General features: G+C 33.5%; 1 protein-coding gene across 4 annotated transcripts; it reads right to left on the reverse strand.

Moving 5' to 3' along the window:
* Positions 1-2,587: 2,587 nt before the first annotated feature.
* On the reverse strand, positions 2,588-24,322 carry LOC115968838 (phototropin-2). 4 transcript variants are annotated; one of them, XM_031088350.1, is made up of 24 exons: positions 24,036-24,322; positions 23,181-23,838; positions 21,411-21,593; positions 20,022-20,113; positions 19,665-19,950; positions 19,241-19,457; positions 18,653-18,723; positions 17,664-17,770; positions 17,354-17,403; positions 17,130-17,234; positions 15,425-15,484; positions 14,532-14,621; positions 12,974-13,050; positions 11,039-11,123; positions 9,822-9,902; positions 8,741-8,844; positions 8,306-8,355; positions 7,778-7,884; positions 7,057-7,179; positions 6,022-6,073; positions 5,484-5,596; positions 3,443-3,583; positions 3,183-3,301; positions 2,588-2,932 (listed from the first exon to the last, which is right to left on the reverse strand). In XM_031088350.1, the coding sequence occupies exons 2-23, from the start codon at positions 23,819-23,821 to the stop codon at positions 3,185-3,187; spliced, it is 2,952 nt and encodes a 983-aa protein (XP_030944210.1). In that variant the 5' UTR covers positions 23,822-23,838; positions 24,036-24,322; the 3' UTR covers positions 2,588-2,932; positions 3,183-3,184. The 4 variants fall into 4 exon arrangements, 3 of the variants coding, with proteins under 3 accessions (XP_030944210.1, XP_030944212.1, XP_030944211.1); XM_031088352.1 differs by having other exon boundaries at positions 2,762-2,932; positions 23,181-23,832; positions 24,146-24,322; XM_031088351.1 differs by having other exon boundaries at positions 2,762-2,932; positions 24,146-24,322.

The raw sequence follows: 24,322 nt of genomic DNA on the forward strand, positions 1-24,322 counted from the left end.
GTTGAAAATGGGTGGATGATATGGCTGTTGATATGGTTCAATAGGAGTGTAATAATAATAAATACTGTGCTTAAACTTTTAGATATATATATATATATATATATATATATATATATATAGATAAATCACATGACCTATTAAATAAGTCATGTCACTAAGAGAACACATGCATGCTTTAATGAACCATTGTGTAGTAAATTGGAAAAATTTTCCTCTAAAACTACATCCAAATGGCATTATTATACCTTCATTTCATAATTCATCATACTGATTTGAGCATTGATTTCCGCTTGATTGGAGTGGTAATGGCTGTTAGGATCTAAGAGTGTTTGCTAGTTCCGTGTCAAATTTTCATGTAATTAAATTATTCAATTTTCATTTAATTAAATTATTCAATTTTCATTATATTTTGAACTTTGTAGATATTCAAGTTGTATTTGAGTTAGTGAGGTAAAGTGCAGGGACGGAGCCAAGACTTTGAGTTAAGGGGGGCGACTCTGACCTCTAGCTCAGCGGCTCCTTAGCCGTTGAGTTTTTTATTTTTTTATTTTTATTTTAATGAGTTTTTTATGTGTGTGCCTGCTGGGTAAAGGCAAAATTATTTTATTTAAAACTTTTTAAAGGGGTAGTTGTTTTTTGACTAAAATTGGTTAATTGGACTTAATTTTTTTTTATTTTGCTATTGGTGATTTTTGTTGTTGTACAAATGTTTTTGGGCTAGTATATGTTGTTTTAAATTTTAGATCTATAAATTTTTTAATGGCCATTAAAATGAGGAAAGTGCTAGAGGTATATTGTTGATATAGTGAGTGATTTTATTTTTTTATTTTTTTGAGAAAGTAGTGAGTGATTATTGGTAAGAAAAAAAGTGATGTAAGTGATAGGCTCAAACGCGAACCAATAAGAATTTATACCTCAACTGTATATAAAAATGTTGTAGATAAGTTTGTAACTGTAACATTACTCTAAAAAGGATAAAAAATATTGTTAAAGGGGCAAAATGTAATTTTATAGAACAAAATTGCTAAATTCAATGCATATATATATATATATATATATACATACTAATATATTTTAAAAAAAAAAAATTTGGGGGGGGGGGGGGGGAATTGCCCCCCCTGGTCAATTAATACCTTCGTCCCTAGTAAAGTGTATAAGTGCTGAAATGGAAGCTGAAGTCTGCATAATTTCATACTCCGAAACTAAGTTTATGAAATGAATTGGTGATATGAGTTTCAAATTTGAAACTCCACTGGACAATAGTTTTGCCCTCACTTAGCATGTAAGAACCTGAGAGAAATCAGTTATTCTTCTCTATGCTGTTCTAGACCATGCCCTCATTATATGTATTCTAATTTTTCACGAACTTTAAAGGTGGAAAAATACCCTATCTCCATTTGAAGAGCTAGAGAGAGATCTAAAACACTATAGCTAAAACCTTCTCATTCTTTTTACCTTCCCTCTCTCATTATTGCCAAATTCTATGAGAGGAGATTAAATTCAATACACACAAAGAAACCTTCAGAGTTCTTTGGAATCATTGAAGCAATCCCAAATCTCCAAGATGCCTTGGAGTGATCGAGGATGCTTGATTGTGTGATTGGCAACAACTTGCAAATTTGAATGCTAGAGTAGAGAAAGGACTTTGAAGTCAGTTGCTAGTAGAAACTTAGAGGGCTTAAGTACAAATTTGCTACATTAGTTGGAAGGTTTTGTGAGTAATTGTACTACAACTACCTATTATAGTGGATCATTTCGGCACTAAGTCTACAGAGAGGTTTTTATGCTCAATACTAGGGTTTTCCTCTTTTATAACACATTTGAGTGTTATCTTTGGGGTGATTTTCTATGGGTTGTTCATTTACATGTTTTTACATGCTTAAGTTATCATCCATGCATAGTTTAATAAGTTAATCACTTTCATTTGGACTAAATTGTTAGATTAGCCTAAAACTTTAATTAATTTAGGGTGTAAATCATTAATCATAGTGGCATTTTATTTTTCTCAATGGCAATGGCGAAATTGTTGGGCAATGCTCTATATAACGCCTAGGGGAGTGCAATTAGTTTCTTGATAATGTCTTTCCCTTGAGAAAGTATATCATGTTTCGGTAATACCAACTCAGCATTTGTTTTGGCATTTCCTACCCAATAAATGAGTGACACCTGTTTCAAAAAACCACATCAGACTACTCTAATAAATGATTAATTTATCTTCTCGATAGTATAGAAGATTGTGATTAATTTATGGAAGTAGTCTGATGTGATTTTTTGAAACAGGTGTCACTTATTTATTGGGTAGGAAATACCAAAACAGATGTTGAGTTGGTATTACTGAAACATGGTATAATTTCTCATTTCCCTTGTATATCTGTAGTGAATTGATTTGGTACACATGGCGGTTTCGTTGGACTGGCTGCATGGCGGTTTTTTTTTTGACCTTTTCAAAATCTGCAAATTACTGAATGTGCGGTAAACTTTGAAATGGATGCATTTAAAATAAGAACTTTTTTTTTTTTTTTTTAAACCATGTCAACATATGCGAATCACCAAATTGAAGTGGTAAAAGGGATGTATATATCTCAAAAAACTAGAATACTCATCAATTTTTTCTTTATTTAGAACATTTATTAACTGCTATGATAAGATTTGTTCTCCATGTGATATTCACCAAAAAATGGTAATGGTCTAGATGCTGTCCAAATGCTAATTTTGTCATTGATACCTCATATACGATATAACCCCCTCCCTTAGAGTTTAGACAACCCAGCAGCACTACCAATATATACTATGCTATGCTACAGGACCCTCCCTGATGGCCGCTTCTCTTTCCTTTATGATCTGCAATTTCTAGTTTCTAAGCTGAGGTAGCTCCATCTTCAGAGAAAAGCAGGACCAACATCATTCAATTTATGTTACATTATAACCAATCCTGCACAATTCATACAGAAAATATGAGCGTAAAACCCAAAAGATACTATAAATAACAATGGGCATAAAACTAATATCAAGCAGCTCTAGGTTTTGTCCAAAATTGAACAAGCACAAGACTCAAGAAGTAGATAATAATTTTAACCACATCAAGTGGATGAAGATTCTTTAATATTTTGGCTTGTGTTTGCAGCAACTGCAAATAGAAAGGCATAATGCTGATCTGATTTTATGTAGTAAGTAATGTGAACCTTCAGAAAATCTCCATGTCCATAAAATTAACCAGCACTCCATTGTCTTCCCAATGTACTTCCTTGGCTTTTGGATCTTTTCCAATGAATTCAATAGGCACATCTAATGGCGGTGGGCTCTGCATACAACCAAACTGATAATCAAGACTTCTGAAAGATTTATATCAATTAATTCCTGAGTAGTCTTTCAAAATTACTATCAACATTTCTAAGAATCAATATTAAAATTTTTCTGTTGATTAGAAATGTACTACCACTACCTTGCAGCGGATCAAGGGCCAATTAATTCCACGGAAAAAAGGGTGTCCTTTGATTTCATTGGCACCAGTATTCGATCCTAAACGGTTGACAGGGTCTCTCTGCAACAATGCATTAATCAACTGTCTGGCTGCAAGACTTACCTGGAACATTAAGGAAGTAAGATCAGCTAATGCATAACAGCCGATATTTCCAAGTTAACTGACTGAATGATTCGTGCCTCATAAATCCAATTGTTAAAGAAGCTCATTTGCAAGTCATTTCCAGGATACATTTTTAAGGCATAAAAAAATTTAACACATTAAAAGACACAGTAGGCTATGTTTAGTGATCTAGAATGTGGATCCTAGAAATCATACACCTCTAATTACTGGTCTTGTGACTAACCGATGTTAAGTATATCGTGGACAACAACAGTCCACTCCTTTGTGCATGGCTTCCATTGTTCTTTGAGATGTTTATTTTCAAAAAATTAAACGATGGACAATTTTTGTTACTTCCTTTACAATTTTAACAAAGAGCAGTCCCATTTTTTGGTATAAATCATATTTCCCCAGAACATGTTTTCCACTTAAAGGAAATGGCACCTTAAATCACCTCTTTTAGGATGAAAATTTATTGAAATAAATTACAGGTTTTTAATTTAACTGTATTTACAGTGCGATGAACTTCTGACAAAATTTTTCTATAGCAGCCAAAGTCAAGGAGATTAGTTGGAGTTTGAGGTATAAGATTAGCAGCTTCAACAAATTGTAGAGCAATTAGCAGTACCTGTGATTGCAGCGATCTTGGCACTTCTTTGATACTAATTTGAGTTACTAATAGCTTCTGTTTTGCTTTTGCACTTTAAGATAATATAGATTGTAAAAAGGTAATTTTTTGTTTGTGCTTTCTGAGGTATGCCCCTGTGCTCTTTTCAGTTTTTGCTTGAGGCATTGCCAACAACAATATCAAAGCTAATCCCAAAATTTGGGGTCAGCTATGAATCTTCAATAGACTAAATTGGGGTTGACCACATAAATACTTATCCATCATTCTATCTTATCCAAATCATACTCTTTTAAGCCTCTTTAATTAGCATGTCATTTTTTTTACTATTAGCAATATGTTATTTTAGGTTTTCATCTACCTCTTTTTGCATCCTCAACTTGAATCACTCATTCTAACAGGTGCTTTACTTGCTTTCTTTTGCACATGACTAAACCACCTCAAGTGACTTTGTCTCATATTTTCATAAATAAGAGCCATCTCTACCTGTAAGTGAATTTCTTCTTTTTGTATTCTATCTTTATTGTATTTCCATTCATGTACCTTTTATGAACATCTTGCTTCTTAATAGCCCAATATTTAGTACCATAGAGCACATTGGTCTTATAGTAGTCTTATACAATTTTCTCTTTTACTTAGTAAGTATTCTATTATCACAAAATAACTTTGATTCGCTTCTCCACTTCATCCACCCTACACCTATCTTATGGTTCACATCCTCTTTAAGTTCACATCCTCTCTGATCTCTCCATTCCTATTATTGATCAAAGATATCAATAGCACTAACTCATTAATATCTATAGATCAACTCCCCGCATCTTTGTTTCTATTTTTACTCCATTCCCCCAAATTTTGAGCTTGACGTTGACCCCACATCTAGCTTTATCAAACTGTATTGTTAGAAATAATCAAACCAAGGGATTTCATCTTGAATTGATCTAATAATCTTGCATAACCAATGCAAAGAGATATAGACTTAATGCTTACTTACTGGGGAAAAAAAGTTAGCCTCAAATGGTTGCTTACAACCTTGTCCATACAGGTAAATATTGATATTAAAACTCTCACAACTTTTTTTGCTGTAGAAATATGTTAAATATTGTTTTTAGAAATTAAAATGAAAATAGGGTCAAATTTTAACCAAAGGTCAACTTGATGATTACGCAGCAGTACCCACTCAATTGGTCAACATTATCAAACAAAAGCAACTCCAAGTGGACAGTAAAACAAATTTTCCTACGCATATGCAAGCACATTAATTATTCAACAACTTACAGAAATGCTGCTTGGAAAGGTGAGATCTTTGTGCAAGATATTGGAAAATGTCTTCTGCCTATTCTTTCCCCTGAAAGGTGTACGTCCGTAAAGCATCTCATACAACAAGATACCTGAATTTGAAACAGGAATCACCTAAGGCTTTAATCACAAAAAAGAAAAAAAGAATCCAAATTATTGCGGTGAAGCAGATTAAGCAGAAAGAATACATTTATTATCAAAATAAAAAAAGTGAATGAGTTTCATATCTCCATGTAAAGGAACCCCGACATCTAGATTCTCAGTCAATAACCTTTTTAAGGCTAGCGTTGGAGTGTAGCAGTCCAAAGATACCTTGATGTTTTAAAAATTAATCAGAACTCTTAAGAGTCATACATCTCGTGACCTGTGTGCTTTTAAATCATGAGGTATAGGTCCCATATTATGTTCTTATAAAATATTTGAATATCATTTTAAAAATGTAAAAGAAAAAATAATTAAGTAAATGTTAATACAAACTGACAACACACAAAATGGTCAAGTTTGAGCATGTGCTTACCAAGAGCCCACCAATCAATGGCGCTACTATGTCCTGCACCTGTAATTATTTCCTGAATCAAATATAAGAACATTGAAAAGAAATTAGTAAATAACAAATTTTTTTTAATATTGCTAATACAATTTGAAGTTATGCAGTTATTTCCTGGTAAACATGATAAGTAACATGTTAACAGTAAAAACCTACATAACTGATTGATGAATATGCGAGTGTAAGCAGCTAGCATGTTCTCAAACACAGATATTTCTTACCAATTATGAAAAGTCCAAACTAAAAAGTATTATAAACAGGACATCAAAGCTGAGTTCCATATTGGAATAAATCCAGAAATGGTACTGGGAACTCACTTATGGAAAATGATTCGATTATGTAGTAAAAAAAGGTACGGTTCCTATTATTCAATGTGACGACAAAGAAAATTTTATCCTTGATAAAAACTTCTGTAATATAGCCTACTGACACTAATTATACTTCATTTTACTGATTTTAGCATCCTCAAGAATTAACATATCCTAATGATTTACATTTTCCTCAGCTTTCTTTACTCATCTTTAGTTTTGCAGAGGCAGGCTAAGGATGTACGGGGAAGCAATGTAGCTATTTGTTACAATAAAAGAACATGAAGCAGAACACGGACATGCAGGACATGGCAGACCAAGGAATTTCTGGAAAGCAATTTCCTTTGCAAATTTGTTGAACACAAAAGAACATGAAGCAGAACAAGTCTGTGCATAATGTTCCAGACCCAAGGATTTGCTGGAAAGCAACTTCCTTGCCAATTGTTGCATTCAAAATAATATGAAGTAAATGGATGTCCAGGACATAAAAGTTTACTTGTCAAAAATATTTCTAATGATACACAGAACAATACATGTTTAACACATCTTAAACATTCCATAAAATTTGGTGAAGAATTTCCTAAAAATTCTAGAATCTGATAGAAACCAAAACTTTTTTTCATTTGGTATACCAAACAAAGTACAAGAAGTAGCATGAAGTAAATTAAAACTTAGCATGACTAAAGATTCACCATACAGGAGCAATATATTCTTCAGTTCCAACAAAAGAGTTCGACTGTGTGACAGGTTCTGCAAAAAATGTTGGTGGTGGTTGACTCCTGGATCTCCTCCTATTACTGGGTAGGGGATGCTTTATAATCTGCAGTAAGTAGTAGCATGGTCAGTAGTTCACATTTTAAGAACCTAGTAATTATCAAGCAGAACCTGAAGATCATGTCATTCGGATTCCCAACATTTCAAGGTACAAGAAATATTCTAATTGCTTAAGAAGAGAAATTTTCCCAACATTTTGGTGCAAGAATGAAAGGACTATAGAGCTGATAATATAGTGACAACATAAAATGATGAGCTGATAGAATCAAGCCTTGCAGTAAGGTGGAAATGAACCACAGACTACCACCATTTAATAAATATATAAGAGACAGGAATATTTCTTGGATTCAATCATGCAGCCAGTTGAATAGTCAACTGGAAGACGGGTTTGATTTTCTTTGCATGATCATTTCCTTTGACAAGAAAAGAGCAGTGGACTGCTCTCCTGTGAACTATAACTCTTTGACTAGGTGGATTTTTTTCATCTCTGTTTTAATTTTTGTCTTCTTTTTTGGTTGTCAACTTAAGGTGACTTTTTTGATTCAGTGAAGACCATAAACCTATACTAGGAAAGGCAAGAATCACAGGTACAGGTCTGTGAAAATTGAAGCACAAAGTCTTCTGACAGGAAAAATGTAACATACTTGTGGTTCACATGATGTCATAAATGATAAATCAAAGTCAGTTAGCATGGCATGCCCATCCTTCTGGAGTAAGATATTTTCAGGCTTCAGGTCACGATAAATTATTCCTGTACAAAGGCATTGGAAAAGACAAATTATAAGCACACAAACAGAAGGTCCACTTTTCTCCATCTTAACAGCCTATCTCTGCTAGACTTAGCTGCCAAACTAAACATGAATAAACTAAAGTGATGAAGCAGCAACAATCTATGATACTGGTATGATAAAGTCATGCAAGATTTATATATATAAAAAAAAAAAGGAATTAAGGACTTGTAATTTTATGACATCTTAAGCAATGGTTTCCAGTTTAGCCAAAAAAAAAAGCAATGGTTTCCATTTTCCTAGGAAGCACTCACATATATAAGTTCCCTGTGATTTCCTCCAATCCATTATACAAGTTAATGAAAAAAAAAAAAAAAAAGAAAAACTAATTGATACTGTAAAACCAGAGGAAAGATACTAGAGATTCTCATACGATCTAAATACCTAAACAATGGAGATACTCCAAGCCAATGACAACTTCTGCTGCATAGAACCTAGAGATGAATAAAAGTTAGCATTGAAATGATAAAAGGTTTGATATATAACAGGTGTACACTTATCAGGATGAGAATAAGATGTTTCAGTACTTTAATTAGAAATGAAGAGAAACCCATAATTAATCTGTTCTTTACATGACCAGTCTAACAATGATTAACCCAGTGTTGGAGAGAGTGTACAAGGAATATCTGAAATCATAACATTCTAGTTGCACCAACTGAATGATAAACTCTATCTCCACTTCAATAATAGTAGAATTCTGGGACAATCAAATAGTTTCAACTAGATAAAATCTGGTCTTCTATATTGTAACTTCTAAGAACGGTAAGGCAACATGTTGCTTTGGCACTAAAATATGTTACAAACACAACCAATGAGTACCTTGCAGATTCCTCTTTAAAAAGTTTCATTGGCTGCTTGTCAAGCAAGGCAAACAATTCTCCTCCAGGGCAAAAGTCTGTTATCAAACAAACGTGTGTAGAAGTCTGAGGAGATAAAGAGACATCAGTATACTTAAATGTATTACAAATCAGTACTATTAACCAACAACGAGAATCCCAAATGGCATCGAATTAAAGGCTACTCCACTAATAGATTAACTTAGATTAAAGAGAAGGATATACAGAAGTCATACCAAGTGTTTTATTCTCAAGCAAGAAACTGAAATAATCCTGTAGTAAAGCTAGCACAACCCCCCCACCCCCCACCCCACCCCTGCCCCTCCTTTTCTGTATTTCTTGCCACATACTTCTAGACACTATTTTTTGTTATTACTATTGCTTTTCCATTTTGTAATTCAGAACTTCTACAAAGGTGATCATATTTGTTAAATACTCCTACTGTGTATCCAATACTTGATTGAAAAATTGAAAATAAATTTTTTTTAATCTGGAAACCATAAGAAATACTTATTAGATATTCTTGGATACATATAAAACAATCTTAAATATTACAAAACAACCTCTTTCAGTATAGAGAAGAAATATTAGGTAAGTGAGAAAGGTTTGAAACATAGATCTTGGTCACTGCCTAGTCGACTTGTTATGACTGAATGACAAAGCCAGGAGCAGTAGGGATTTGAATCCTCAACCTTAGCCCTGGCAAAGATAGAAAAAGATAGACAAGGGCACAGGCTGCCTAATCTACTCGTGTTAGGAATGCTCGTGTGATTATATCAGTTACAGTAGTGTTAGTGTGTTTGTGAGCTTGAACAAAGCCATATAAGTCCACTTGAATCTTACAAGTATTCGATTTTCAGCTCACAGGCTGCAATTCTGATTTCCTCTATCCTCAAAATCATATTATAGAAGCAATCACGCATCAACTACACATACATGCATGTGTATGTATGCATATGTAATTGAGCATAGAGATTAAGCCTGTTGCGAAAACTAACCAGTTCCTTTATTTACGATCGTCTAGAGTTAGTAAGAGAAAATTAAAATTACAAAAATGAGTAGACCTGAAATGAAGTGTAGAGTGTGGGAAGAAAAGGATGATCTAGTAGTGAAATGATTTCCCTCTCAATGCATGCTCGGTGAACCTGTACAGCACCCACAAAAATATGACCATTAGAACAATGAGTAATGTGAACTGACTCTTTTGGTAAGACTAAAAAAATTTGCATACCTATGCATGTTCATGTGTGTGGCTGATATGGATATGAATGCTATGTGTGCATGCAGCATATATCAAAATTCCTTTGTAAACATCACCAACAATATGTGGATGCAAAAATAATATAATTGTATTTATAGCAGTATAAAAAATTGATAGCTTAATATCCTTAAGAAAACATGATATTTGATCAGAGTAGGGCATTGTATTAACAAAAAATGTATTGGCTGGTGCAACCTCCGTCACTATATGGACGAAAACCTTAAGTTTAACATAAACACATGTAATTGCAATTACTAGGTAGGTCATGATGTCCATTTATTAAAATGGGATGCATATTTAGCATAAGTGTTCCAATTTATGGAAATAATTTATTATAGATGGCACTTTTTATTTCATCATTAGCTGACTAATTTTAAGAACAACACTGCAACAGGGAATAATAGGCCGGTTCCTAGAAGCTAGTATGTTCACTGTGAAGATTTAATCCATGGCCATGGACCATAGAGGATGAAGTCTTTCAACCCCAGAACTAATAAACGAATGGTAATCCCACTGATTAAATCATCAATCTAGGCAAAGTGACTAGTGACAGATAAATTACTTTCACTAAAAATTTAAAAACTTCCAAACATATAAGAATTTTTAATTCACATACATATTTAAAATGTTTTTAGTTGTGCATATATGTGCCTTTGCATTTATGGGAGTTAATGAAATTCATGAAACTTTCAAATGTAAGAGAAGGGCACAGATTCTTAGCCTTTTTTTTCTTGATAAATTTCACACCTACCTGATGGGTCTTGAATTGACGACCTCAACCTCACCTTGCTCTTAAAAGGGGAGGAGGTGCTATTTGAATAACAAATTCTAAGCCACATAATCATGAAGCCAAATTCTTTTTTGTAGACTCAATATAAGTCATCAGGATTTATTTGACACCAAAAAAAAAGTGAAAGGAGTTTGAAAGAAATATTCTCTTGTTACATTGATTTCAGATAGAAAGGAAATGAGTTAGGTATCTTCAAAAAGTCAAATAACAATTCTCTTATATATTCATACCTTGTTACGGTTCATCATTATTGACTTTTCCATTGCCTTCATAGCATATAGTTCACCTGTACCTTGCAATTCCACCAAATGAACACTGCAATAAAAACCACAGTAATTTAATCATAAAGAAGAGAAAAGAATCCAATTTTTACTTTAATGCTTTCGGTGTTAAACAAGACCTTTGTGTGACCTGGAGAAAGACAGCAATTTTAAAGCGTACAAGTGAATCACTGAGTGTAAAACAAGAGCGTAATAAATCAATCTTCTTCAAGCTATAACAGATCAGTAGACAACAAATGATTTCAGATCTCATTGGATTGGTGAATGTAGCAGAGATTCCACCAAGGGTTAGGGTTGGCTAACACTGTCCTTAAGTTTTGAACATGACACCAAGGGCTAGGGGCATTACATTTACATATTACATATTTTAGTGTCAAAATATAATTATTTCATCTTTATCTTAGGGTTCAACAAATTTTTTAAGTATAAATATTGATAAAATACCATTGATTTCAAAAGCTTAAGCTGATAGGAAAAAAAAGAATTTAATCACTTAGCCATTATTATCTAATGAATATTTTATCAATGCCATATCTTCCCTATCTGGGGTCCTTAAATGAACCCCTTTCTCTCATATTAATCATGCAAGACTAATTAGTAAAAACGGATCTTGAAAACCTTCCAAGATTTATGGGATCCAAACTCCATTTTATTTTTCCTCTTTCCAACTAATGACATCATCTTGAACACAACAAATTTATCCTTCAATTTTTAGGTCTCTAAGAAATAATTTTCTACTCACTCCATTTGACTACTTTCTACATGTTTAAATAAAATTGCAAAATAACCTATTTGATTATTTATGAAAACTAATTACAGCTTATATTGCGGTTATTCCTGTACTCTTCAAGCCCTTGTACTTACCTTAATTCAAGAAGGTATGATATTAACATCTGAAATATTTATCATTTTAGCATGTTTAATGAGTAAAGGGTCCCCAGTAAATATAACACACTTTAAGGTAATTAGAGGTAGGGAAGGAGTGAGGGATGAGGGACACTAGCCATGAAAGGAATATAACACGTTTTAAGGTAAGATAATTACATATTTTTTTTTTCAGAGACCTATATTATTTTTATAGAAGGGGATTGGGGAGGGAGAAGTGTCTTCTTTTGTTCCTAGGAAAAGTAGGATATGCACAGGCTTTGCCAGTCACCAAGTGTGATGCAAGGAAGTGCAAAACCAATTGTATTTTAACTTAGTATAATTTAATTTTAGAATTCAAATTTTTTTTTTTTTACTATTGGTCCATTGGATTATTTTTATTTTTATTTTTATTTTCCTAGAGTCAAGATTATTTTCATAATTTAATAATTACGCTTTGACACAAGTCAATCAGGGTTAGGGTTTAGTCCTAATAGTCTATATAAGTTCATTATTGTACTCCGATGGAGACAAGTTTATTATAAATAAAATTTCTATTGAGTTTTTTCCAATGCCCCAGTACTGATTCTAGGCAATCCTAGGTGTGGATTCCGGGGCATTCTATCCCACTGTGATGACTCCAAGAGAACCTAGGTGTTGATTCTTAGATTTATTTGAATTTTTTATTCTTTTTTCATCTCAGTTCTCTTTGAGAATTTTGTGCTGTATCAGTTTTGGTATCAGAATTCATTGTTCTGCATCATATTGACAGATCCATTCAAGCTGTCCAGGATTCTGTTCGGTTCCATCAGCTAAAAATCAAAATAGGTTTGAACACTTGCATATACACTAAAAAGCATAATGAATAGCAAATATCATTAATGCTGATAAATAAAAATTAGAATACACACACAAAATTAGACAGGCAATAATTTGGAGGTCATATCTAATCATGTCACAACAAGTTCTGTGCATGAAGAGAAATCTATGGCAATCACATCTGAATTTAAGGCACTGTACCTGCCAGTATCTCCACAACCCAATGGTCTTATGGGCTTAAAATGACGTAGCCCAATTTTTTCACCACGTGCAGTGATCTAAGAAGCACAAAGGGATTAAAGGGAAGGAAGATTGAGATATTAGTAAAGGAGACAGCTGCAAGATGCCAAAACTTATATAACTGGAACATAAACAGCATAAATGGATTTGAACACATATCAGTATGTAATTATAACTATTCAAGGCCCGCAGATTCTACCACAGAAACTAAGATAAATGATACACTTAAAAAATTATTACTTACATTAGTAAAATTTTAATAAATTACACCTTGTCCAAAAAACTTAAGCTATTAAGTAGAGAGGTCAAACTTAGTATAGAGGAAGTAAATAAATTTAATATAATGTTGACTATTTGTCGTTAAGTCACAAAAGCTTTTTTTTTTTTTTATTTCTTTTTTTGTTAGGCAGCATATTCATGCACCCAAGGGAATTGAAGCCCGCACATTCACCCACCACCCCCATGCTCATTAGGTAGTGGAGGTACCAATTGGCCCAAAGGCAACACATTTGTCACAAATGCTTAAACTACTAAGTGGAGAGGCCAACTAACTTCCCAACTAGTATAAAAATCCATATCATATTATACACCTAATCGATGTGGAATCTTTAGCTTCCCCTCTCGAGCAAGCTCAAAACTGCAAGAGTACCCCAAAATAGAAATGTCTCTCATTATAAGTGGAGCCAAACATGTGTTCGTTTGAATTTTAAGTGGCAGGAATAGAGATGATAGATAACCAATTTGGCACTCTCTAAGAAATGCAACTCCACATAATGGACATATATAGCATCATAACTCAAATCTAAATGGTAACCTTGAAGAAAGACTTTAAAATGTATGCTTTTATTCTGTGCTTCGGTCAATATTTTTCTTTTGTTAGAATTTTAGAAGCAATGAGGATTGGAATGTTACTTGAAAAGGTTAACCACAGAAAAGAAGTGACAGCATTCTTTATCTAAACCATATTGTCAAAGTTTGAGAGGCAAAGGAGTTACTGGAAAAAGAAGCTCAATGTCATTACAACTAGGAAAGTAGATTGAAGTCAAATGCATTGTTAAGGTAGATGCTCTGGAAAAATATATGTTACAAATTTATAATGAACTGAATGATATGCATCCAATTTCATGCTTTATCGTGGATTAATCAGTAGTTCACCCTTATTAATAATTTTAAAGGTCATTATCTGTTGTTGGCTCTGCGAAGCAGGATCCTCAGTTGGTACATTTGAATATGGTTTAAACCCTCGGCAGTTTCAGATTGAATCCCACAAAAATAAAACTCCTGGACTTGCAGTTGACACATGAAAGAATAGGTAGCCATATATATGCCAGAAATATTGATAATGATAATAATAATAGTTATGAACGAATAACCACTTAGAGAAGGCTTAGAGTCAAATCATCATATCCTTATCCCAAAAAAGCTGAAGTTCACTATGCAAGATAAGTTTGAATAGCTAAAAAAATGTGAATGGTATTAGAGTGTGATACAGTATGATTTTGACTTTTGCAATCTTCACCTTTTGTATTGCTATCCAAGAAGGACTATCCTTTTTGTGAGGCTTTGGAAAGACAGGCTGAGAATGAATTGCCCACAAATCGTCTGGTGTCTAAAAAATTGTAGATTATATTAGTTGTATCAGCTATGAGCAAACATATTGATGAAAGAGAACCAGGTTCTCATCATGAAAAAGAATACAAGCTGCAGCAACAACTAAATAGTAAAATTTATAAGATGGAAATATAAAAAATTATCATGTCTTATCCATCATGACAAATAGTCATGTAAATTCCCAAATACTTTATTTTTATGAAAGAAATTTTTGCAGAAAATTTTTTAATGCCATAACAAGTACCCAGGGTTTCAAGTTAAAACACACACACGTGTGAGAGTAACAATCAAAATCATAAATATTGAGATGTGCATCTATTGAAAGTGGGATATAAGGATCTCCAGTGCTTTGTAAATCAAGCTTATTTGAAATATATTGGTTATATCATTTGATAGCAATATAATGAACAAATTTTATCAAAACATTCACAAGATTCCTATTTGAACTTTGGAGGAATCAAACTGTAAGGTTTGGTGACCATGCAACTTAATATAATCCGTTATCTAAATAAGATAATCATGTACTGTAGTAAATTGAAGGACAAAGTTTTTCTCCAAACCAATTTGGAGGAGTCTCTTTCAACCCAATACATGGCGATTTATAATATCATCCGCATGTATTATTCAAACGAGTCACATGACTCATTAAAAAAAGTCATGTGACTAAACCAGTTTGAAGGTAAACTTTTTCCTAAATTGAAATGTCAACAAATTTTTAATAAAAAAATTAAATTCTTTAAATCCAATAATATATGCATCAACAATTATCAGTCCAAACATGAAGTAAAAAGAGTACCTTACCAAGTTGGCATCAGGAAGTTCTCTGACAGCTTCATCAACAGTTTCTGCAGTGGCTTTGACCTGATTAAAGAGAAACAAACTCAGAAACATGTCAAAAAAATGGGGGAAAATAAAAAGATACTGTCCATATCAAAATATAACTTAACCTGCTGAAGATAGAAGATGGACTCAACATGGAGAGTGTTTCTAGAAATGTTAGATTATCCAAACTAACCCCAAATGACTATTACACCAGTGCTATTTAAAAGCCTCAAGCTGGCAGTGACAATCTCTAAATTATTACTTTTTTTAATTTTATTTTATTATAAGTTATATTTTTCTTTCTACCAAATCTAGAGACACAGGTCACACAAAGTACAATTTAGCTGACTAATGAATAAGGGAAATGTAATTGTGATTGCAGCATTACTTGAATTTTAGACAAACCTCTGCTTAATTATCACTGCCATGTAAGATCTTTTTTTTATTGCTTTAGAAAATACATTTGATTTGTAAAATGTTTGTAATTGCTTCATATGCATTCATTGTGCGTTATGTACATTTCAGGAAGTTTCACCAAAAACTATTGATTGTGCTTTTTATTAATTGAGTCTAATACATTCTTATTTTTAGAACATGGGTAATTTCTAGGACTCTTACCTATAAGTTGTAAGAAAAGACCAAATATAACCCTATGATGTTCCTATATGTTAATTAACCTCTCAATTGAAGTCTCCCCAAGGTGTTATCTCCCTAAAAAGTGGTATCAAAGCCAGTGGTTCAAGGGCAAGTGTTCATTAGTAGGTCTCACGAAGTAGAACAAGGAAGAATCCCATGTTAGATCCACCCATGGTTGAGTAAAAGGATTCTATTAGATGCATGTTCGTGACTCCCATAGTTGTGCAAGGAAGACTCACATGCCTATTCCACCCATGGTTGAGTAAAGGGCACTCTATTGGTGATGGTAATTCATGACACTTAGATTGTCAAGAAAAGGGCTTCCATTAAAAGGGAAGACTATCTGAAGTGCCACAAGTGACTTGGTATGAGGCTCACACGTGAAGGGGGGGATTTGTTGTAATATTCATGTATGAGTGGTGTGGGTGGCTAAGTAGTGAAGTCTCACATTGGATACTAATGACAAGAATGAGTAGTTAATATAACATAATTGAGCCTAAAATATTGGCTTAAGTTTTAGGGTCAAGTGGTGTCCCTATATATTAAATTGGCCTCTCAAATGAAGTATCCCCAAGGTGTTATTCCCCCAACACCATGACATATATGAATCCTTTATCACTAGTTAGGTCCATTATATGTATCTCTTTTCAGCATTCTACTCCATCTAAAGTCACACTCTTTGTCAACATTCTATATGTTATATTCTTCTTCACTACTTCTACCCATATGCCGCCTCTAGCACTTCTCATTCCAACTTGATTTAGTCTAGTGATTTTGTTGCTAGGCCTAAACCATCTTGGGTAGCTATCCCTCATCTTTTTTCTCAATAGGTGCCACCATGATTTTTTAATGGACAATTTTATTCCTTTTTCTAACTTTCTTGGTATGTCCACACATCTACCTTAAAATGCTTATTAAGAACACCCATCTCCATAAGATTTTTGTTTTTAATTGCCCGACATTATGAATGATGAATCATAGCTACTTTCACAGGTCTTATATATAGATGGAGAAAAGATATCAAAAGAAAAAAAAAATACACACACACCAACTTAGAACTTTGTTGCTCTGTGTACTCTGAGAGGCGGTTGCGCAAGGGTTCCACATGATCACTTCCATCTAGTTGGACACCAATGAAGTATTGAAGCTCACCCTACCAAAGTTGCATCAGACTCAAGTGAAAAAATAGAAAGAGAATTAACATCTGAATTCAATGGATATTAAATTAAATATTTGATTTAATAAATATCTAGACAAAAACCCTGTAGTCACCTTTTGGTCACGCATAGGTTGTAAGTGAAATAAATTCCAGAATTTCTTTCCTGAAAGTCATGAAATCATAACAACTTAGCACAATGGAAAAAAAAAAAAAAAAAAGGTAAAACACTAATTTCCAATTCAATGAAAATAAAATAAATCCCAAAGGAATTATATATCATATGACATGAGAAAGGTGGCAGTCCTTTCACTCAAGCAAATGACCAACCAATTCGGTTTCTACTAAACTGCAGTAACTTTCCTAGTTTCAAGCAAAATGAAACAATAAAAACAATTAAACCAGATATCAAAAGTATTGACTTACCACTCTTGGTATAATTGATCAACTGCACAGTGATTTCCTTTTGTGCTCTAATGGCGTCTCTTATCTTTGAGACAGTTGCTTGATCTGTTTCAGGTCCTTGAAGAAACCTAGAAAATAGACAAGGAAAAATAGAATAGAACTGGCAGTACTGATCCAAGGTTTTTCAAACAAGTGTAAGATATAACAAGATAGGAGAGAATAAGAATTCTACCAAAAAAAAAAAAAAAAAGCTATGCTATGCTATTTTCATAAAATGTTATAAAAATTTACTAATACTATAAGATTATAGCTATGACAATTGCCATGACAACTAATATAACTCAAAGTTTTTGCTAGTAATACGACATATCTGAAAAGAATATTGACTGAACCTTCAAACTTCAGTCCCCAAGATTTTCACTGCCAAACCAATGAGACATGAATATGGTAGAGGTACCAATATCAGAAAAAACATCTGCCTTCAGAATTCTAAAACCATTATTTGTTGTCCAGAGCCTTGTAGCTTAACTGCCACCTCCTAATGTTTTTAATGGAAATATTCAGGGTTCAAATTCCCCCTCCCCCACTGTTGTAACTAAGTATTAAAAAAAAAAAAACATTCTTTGTTGAATGAGGTGAACTGGCTACTAAAATATCTTAACAACATCCAAAAGCATTCTCATACAACAACTTATCATCTCCCAGACCTCTAACTTACATATCATCCTTATCTAAAATTTGGACAAAAGTTTTGGAATTTAAATTTAAAAAGTGGTCCAGTAAATACAAGCATCTGCTTTAACGAGTTATAGTGAAAACTCTTTTAAGTACAACATTAAATGGTACAATCATAGGAAAAGACAACAGAAGGAATGGACAAAAAGATGGAAAAAAATTACAATCTGTACAACAAGAGTGGGTCCAACTTGAATGTCCCTATAATGGGAGACAAATGGATACAAGAAATCAAAATAATAACAAAACAAAGATATACAATACAGTTTTCATACCGACAGTTTCTTCCCAAAATTTCTTCGCGTGTATATTCTGTCAATTCAAGAAAGCTATCAGATGCAAATATCTGCACATGAACGATTATATCACCTTTAGTATCATCTATATCATATATAGCATATATTGTGAAATAGAACTATAACGCTTACAAAAAGTGCCATGAAGGTTGTATATTGGATATTGATACTATTTAAGATTTAAAAAATAGATATAACTCAAGTCTTGACAAAAATGCTACTATTAATGCCAATATTTAACTTTTTATTTTGTGCAGTGTTACATGATCACATGGAGTATGATAGTAAAATGCAGTATGCTGTGATGACAGCAGTAGACAGAAAAAATACAGTTTAGAGATGCATCTTTACATCAATGGAGTACCTCATTTGTGTATCTAATATGATGATAGACAGGCAAAATGCAGTATGGTTCAATTAGGCTAATAATTAAGAGAGGGGAGGGGGGAATGAATGCACTGTAGTTGAGTGCATCAGAAGATAAAACTACCAAAAATTCTGATCTCTTAGCATTTATCTCAAGTTTTTTCCTAATACCAAAAAACAAGAAATTTTCTTTTATCTTACAATTGGGTTATCAGGAAGTCTTGGATCAGTGATCACGAAGTTCTTTTCAATGCGTTCCAATGTGGTTGCTAGGTCAATTCCTTGGCGTATATCCCTTTCTCTTTCAGTGCGGTCCCAACTGTCAATGCGTTCTATATCTTTAGTCATCAAAACCTCTGGTTCAATACTTGGTTTCTGTTCTTCCCTCTCTGCAGAGCTCAGAGACCTCCCTCTAAAACTGTAAGAGAAATTTACATATAAAATAAGAAATCTGGTACTTCTAAAAGGAGTCATAGGTTCTGCTAGGACATTCATAGGGATTAACCAACCTTAAATTAATATTTTTGTAATAAACAAAAATGCTCAAAATGTAAATTTTTTTTTTTACAATATGCAATTAGTATCAACCTTACCATAAAGCAATGGTGACACAATAAACACTCACCCCATCAAGGAAACGCGACCTGATTTTCTAGATTTTTTGCCTGCTTCCTGGCTTAAACTGGAGCGAGACACATCATCCCTGTAATCTGATTGAGGTATTTGTCCACCAGGTGTGCTTATATTCTGAATTTCAGCAGATTTTGGCAGAATATAATCAAGGTCTAATTTTTCTTGTTGTTCATGCTTGCTGGTAGTGTCATGACTTGTAGCTTGAGTGTGAGATTGTGGATGTTTCACAGTTTGGACAACCTCTGTCATGGAGCCTAAAGCCTTCTCCTTCTGACGAGCTGACATGTGAAAATAAGATGATGAAGCAGTCACAGTCATATCCATCAACAGAGCAAGAACAAATGCTTACCATCATAACGGATTAATGACTTGGGCAGACCATTTGGTCGTAATGCCTTCTCATTAATACCTTCCGTGTACTTGCTGACCTCCACCTGCATTCTGTAGAAACAACATGAAAATCGCACCATAAGACAAGATGAAAACATAATTCACAGAAAAAAGAAAACATTCTGCTAAACAATTCATATCATGATTAAAAAGGCAAAAAATATATATATTCACTTATGACCATATGTTTTATTAGTTCAGGAAATAGTTATGTGGCCCTATGATTTGAAATTACCAAGTCCAGAAAAGCTATAATAATCATGAAGGCATCAATAATGATAAATTTAGTTAGGGAGCATCCTTGAATTCAGCACTCTAAAGATTATCTATGTGTAATTCAGAAATTTTTAAGCTCGTTAAATGCATTGAGTAGTGGAGAGGAGATTTGGGTTTCTACAGATATGAGGTTCTTTATGACCAAATTGAGGAATAGGCATTTAATGCCCGAGAGGAATCCTCTTTTGAAATAATCAAAAGATTCTTATGGCAGCATATTAATTGAAGTAACAAGTCTAAAACATTAATTAAACAAAAATGGCGCATGAATGGTTATTAAGAGTCACGAGATTACATTGTAAGGTGATGCATGCACATGTTAACATCTCAAGATATGCATTACATGAATAAGGATAGATATAGTCATTTTTAATCCAAGACACATGACAAAATAAGATTTTTCGACTTATATGAATAAGGTCAGTTAAGCATTCTTCCAACAATAATACATAAATACAGACAAGTTGAAGATTTTTAGACTTAATTGAAGCAGTGTGAGTTCTCTTGAGCCCAAAGTTTCTATCTACATTGAAACTACAGTTTACGAAGACCTGTTCACCTGAGATTTCTTGGTCATAGATTTATATCTTCTTTATCCTACTCTTTCTCTAGGCAAAGCATTTTCAACATATATATTTAGGTGGTTTTGGTTCAATGGAGAACACTAATATCAATTACAAAAAGTATCAAAGTTCGCTTAAATTGGCTACTCTTCCAACAAAACCAAGAAATGTGCCGAGGCCGGAGCTGAGGCAAAGAAAAGGCCCTACAACCTACTGACAAAGCTGCAAAGAGGACAGTCTACTAAGCAATCTAATCGTTCACTGATTCTAACATACAAGCCATGCAGGTGTACGTGTAGAGATTTAACATTGAATCACAGGCATGTGTGTCATGTGTATATATAAGGATGAACAGTTGAACATATATACAGCATGACTCATACAAGTGTATAAGTACCACAATTGTTAGACTAGATAAGAGTGTCATGCAATAAGGAGAAGGCTGTAACAAATTGTTTTAGAAAACAAGAAAGAGAATTTGTAGGCACTGAAAAGAAAGAAATAGATACCCAATAAATTTGATGGTCTTGCTACGGTCATCTTTGATGGGGGTGATAGTGAGAAGATTCCAGAAAGGGGTGCCATCTTTCTTGTAGTTCAAGAGCCTGCCACAGTAGCTGTTCCCACTTTTAACTGCATCTCGAATCTTGGCCACTTCATTCGGGTCTGTTTCCGGTCCCTGAAGAAATCGGCTGCACCCACAAGTCAAAAACCCCTCTGTTACAGGCTCATCTTTCACATATGTTCTCACAGATCTTTATTTTTTTTATAATAATTAAAGAAGAATACAAAATGACTTAGTGAGGAAGCAATAGAATTTAGCCAAAGGTAAACAGTGGAAAGAAAAGTTTGAGCTCAGGCTCAGGCCTGGTCACATTAATGTTTTGTGTATTACAATAAGCAATAATGAATTTGTGATAATCATTAATCTCATGGCTATATTATCTATGCTAATATTTTTGATATATTCAAATACATTCTAACGTTCCCTCAAACTTCTTTTTTTTCTTTGGTAAAAGGTAGAACATTCCATCAAACTTAAGGATGAGGGATAACAAAAACTTAAGTTAGGAAGGAAAGTTTTCAACATAAGAAAGGTCTTAAATCCCCATTGAATGAATTAGGAGGGTCCACCGATGAGTACTATGTGGAGTATGGACTTGTGAAAGTCAAATAATAGGTATGAAACATCCTTAAGATGAAATTGGTACGTGAGAGCTCTAAGCGCATTTGAGAAATTAATGTGAAGGGTATCTTCAAAGTGGAAGCATTTCGTGAAGCCACAAAACAACTACATGAAAGCACATGATTGGTAATGAGACGGTGGGTGAAGTATATGAACACGACTCAACGAGATAAACACAAAAAAAAAAAAAATAGAACATGTCTATTTCAAAACCCTTAAATCCTTGAGGGCTCATTCAATCCACAAGAAAAAACTTTTATGGAATCCACTTATCCACCACAAACATAAAAGAGAAACACTGTTTAAAATGGTCAAAAGTGCAGGTGACGCATGAGAGCACATGGAGGGTAGCTTTGCGCATATGGTTAATAGGAGCACGTGAGGAATAACATTTATTTGCTTTGAATTTTTTAAAATGTAATACCAATGTATTTATTTCTAATTTAATGGGGAAAAAAAAAGAGATGATGAGTTGATGACATAATGCACTGTTTTAAAAAAGAGAAGTACCAAACAAAACAAATCAAAACAAAACAAAACAAAACAAATAATATCATCCTTTTAGAACAATGATTATCACACTTATTTATTTATTTATTTATTATTGTACTCACCATTCACACACTGTTCTGTGAACAATATTAGCATTAGGTACATTTTAAACTTATGTATGTATACAATAAAAATTATCATTTATTTTTACTAATTTTATCTAGGCTCTCTATTGAAATTATTATTTTTATTACGTCAATAGATTGTGAATTACTTGTTTGATCATAAAAACATATTAAAAAATTATAAGATTTAAATATAATATTTAAATGTCGTTTTTTAGGTTTTTTTTTAAATTTTACTGTACAGATTGTTTTTCATAAAATGAAAGTTTATTTTTTAATCAACAGCACCTGTTACTAGTTTTGTGCTTTAAAAAAAATTAAGACCGTTGAAATTAAGGGAATTTCCTATTATTTCCAATAAAAATATCTAAGATTAAGATTAACATATTGTAACAATCGAATTAAAAAAGAGAAGTAGAAAAAGGAAAGGAAAGTGAAATGGCGTTAATAGGATAGGATAGGATAGCATAGCATACCAGTTCCTTCCAATGACCTCCTTAGAAGAATAACCGGTCATACTAAAGAAGCCGGAGCTGGCGTACACGATGGGGCACTCAGGTTTAGTGGCGTCAGATACAACAAATGTCTGCTGCAAAGTGGCCAAAGCCGACTTCAACTCTTGCGATACCCTTGGGAAATCTCCTGATGCAGATGACACTCTTGCAGATCCATGATTCGATTCCTCCGATGTTCTTGTCGATTCCCCTCCTAAAATCAATAATCTTTCTCCTTTTCCTTTTCCTGCTTTTTTGAAACTACCTTCTCCCGCATCTGACTCTGACTTCACCACCAGACCCCATTCTGCTATTCTTTCCGCTATTCCTGCTTCAGCTTTTATGTTCGGCACTATATCCATATCAATATCAATACTATTATTATTATTATCTTTCCCTTTAGAATTGTGGGGCTCGAATGCCATCCACTTATTTATTTTCACTGCTGCCTCTCTACTACTACTACTACTAGACCCCAACAAGGAAGTGCTACCCCGATGATCATCCACTGTCTCACTACTAATACTCTTCTTACTCTCTGCCGGCTCGAACACCCCAATCGATCTCCGCTCATTTTGTCTACTGGAAGAATTAGATGCTGTTGCTCTCGCTTTCTCCGCCATTTCTTTTCTATCTATACCTACCACAAACAAAATGACCCTCTGTCAATTCTATGCAGTCAGGAAGATGGGAAATCATATATATAACAGAGAGTCCCTGCTACTGGAAACAATTATTGGAACAGATTGAATTGCAACGTTATAACTCATATACATACTAAAAATGAATATAGAAAGAATGGTTCTGGAAAAAGTATACAGGTCTGTACATACTTACTCTGCAATATAACTAGAATTCGAAGGCTTATATATGCTGTCCAAGAGAGAGTCTAATAAATAATTTCACATGTTGCAGAAGGTATTTTGAAAGACGAGCGAGGATCTCACTGTTTTTTGAGATGGTTACGTGTTCAAACTTGTAAGCATTGCACTAATTACTTGGTAGCCTGTACCAATTCCAACAAGAAACTATATTATCCTCTTGACTTTATTTCTTGATTTTAGGAAAGAGTCAATATGCTGCAGCAAAGAGAGGAAAACAGAGGAAGATAACGTTGAGTTTTC

This window comes from Quercus lobata, chromosome 11 (assembly GCF_001633185.2).
Source record: "Quercus lobata isolate SW786 chromosome 11, ValleyOak3.0 Primary Assembly, whole genome shotgun sequence".
Lineage (NCBI taxonomy): Eukaryota > Viridiplantae > Streptophyta > Magnoliopsida > Fagales > Fagaceae > Quercus > Quercus lobata.

What these genes read in the sequence shown, in the direction of transcription:
- LOC115968838 (XM_031088350.1), bottom strand. Translation starts at nt 23,821, where the DNA reads ATGGCGGAGAAAGCGAGAGCAACAGCATCTAATTCTTCCAGTAGACAA. An exon ending in GGTCGCGTTTCCTTGATGGG is followed by an intron (nt 19,458 to 19,664) that starts GTGAGTGTTTAT and finishes TTTCTCTTACAG; the next exon opens with TTTTAGAGGGAGGTCTCTGA. An exon ending in GATCAATTATACCAAGAGTG is followed by an intron (nt 17,404 to 17,663) that starts GTAAGTCAATAC and finishes CATGACTTTCAG; the next exon opens with GAAAGAAATTCTGGAATTTA.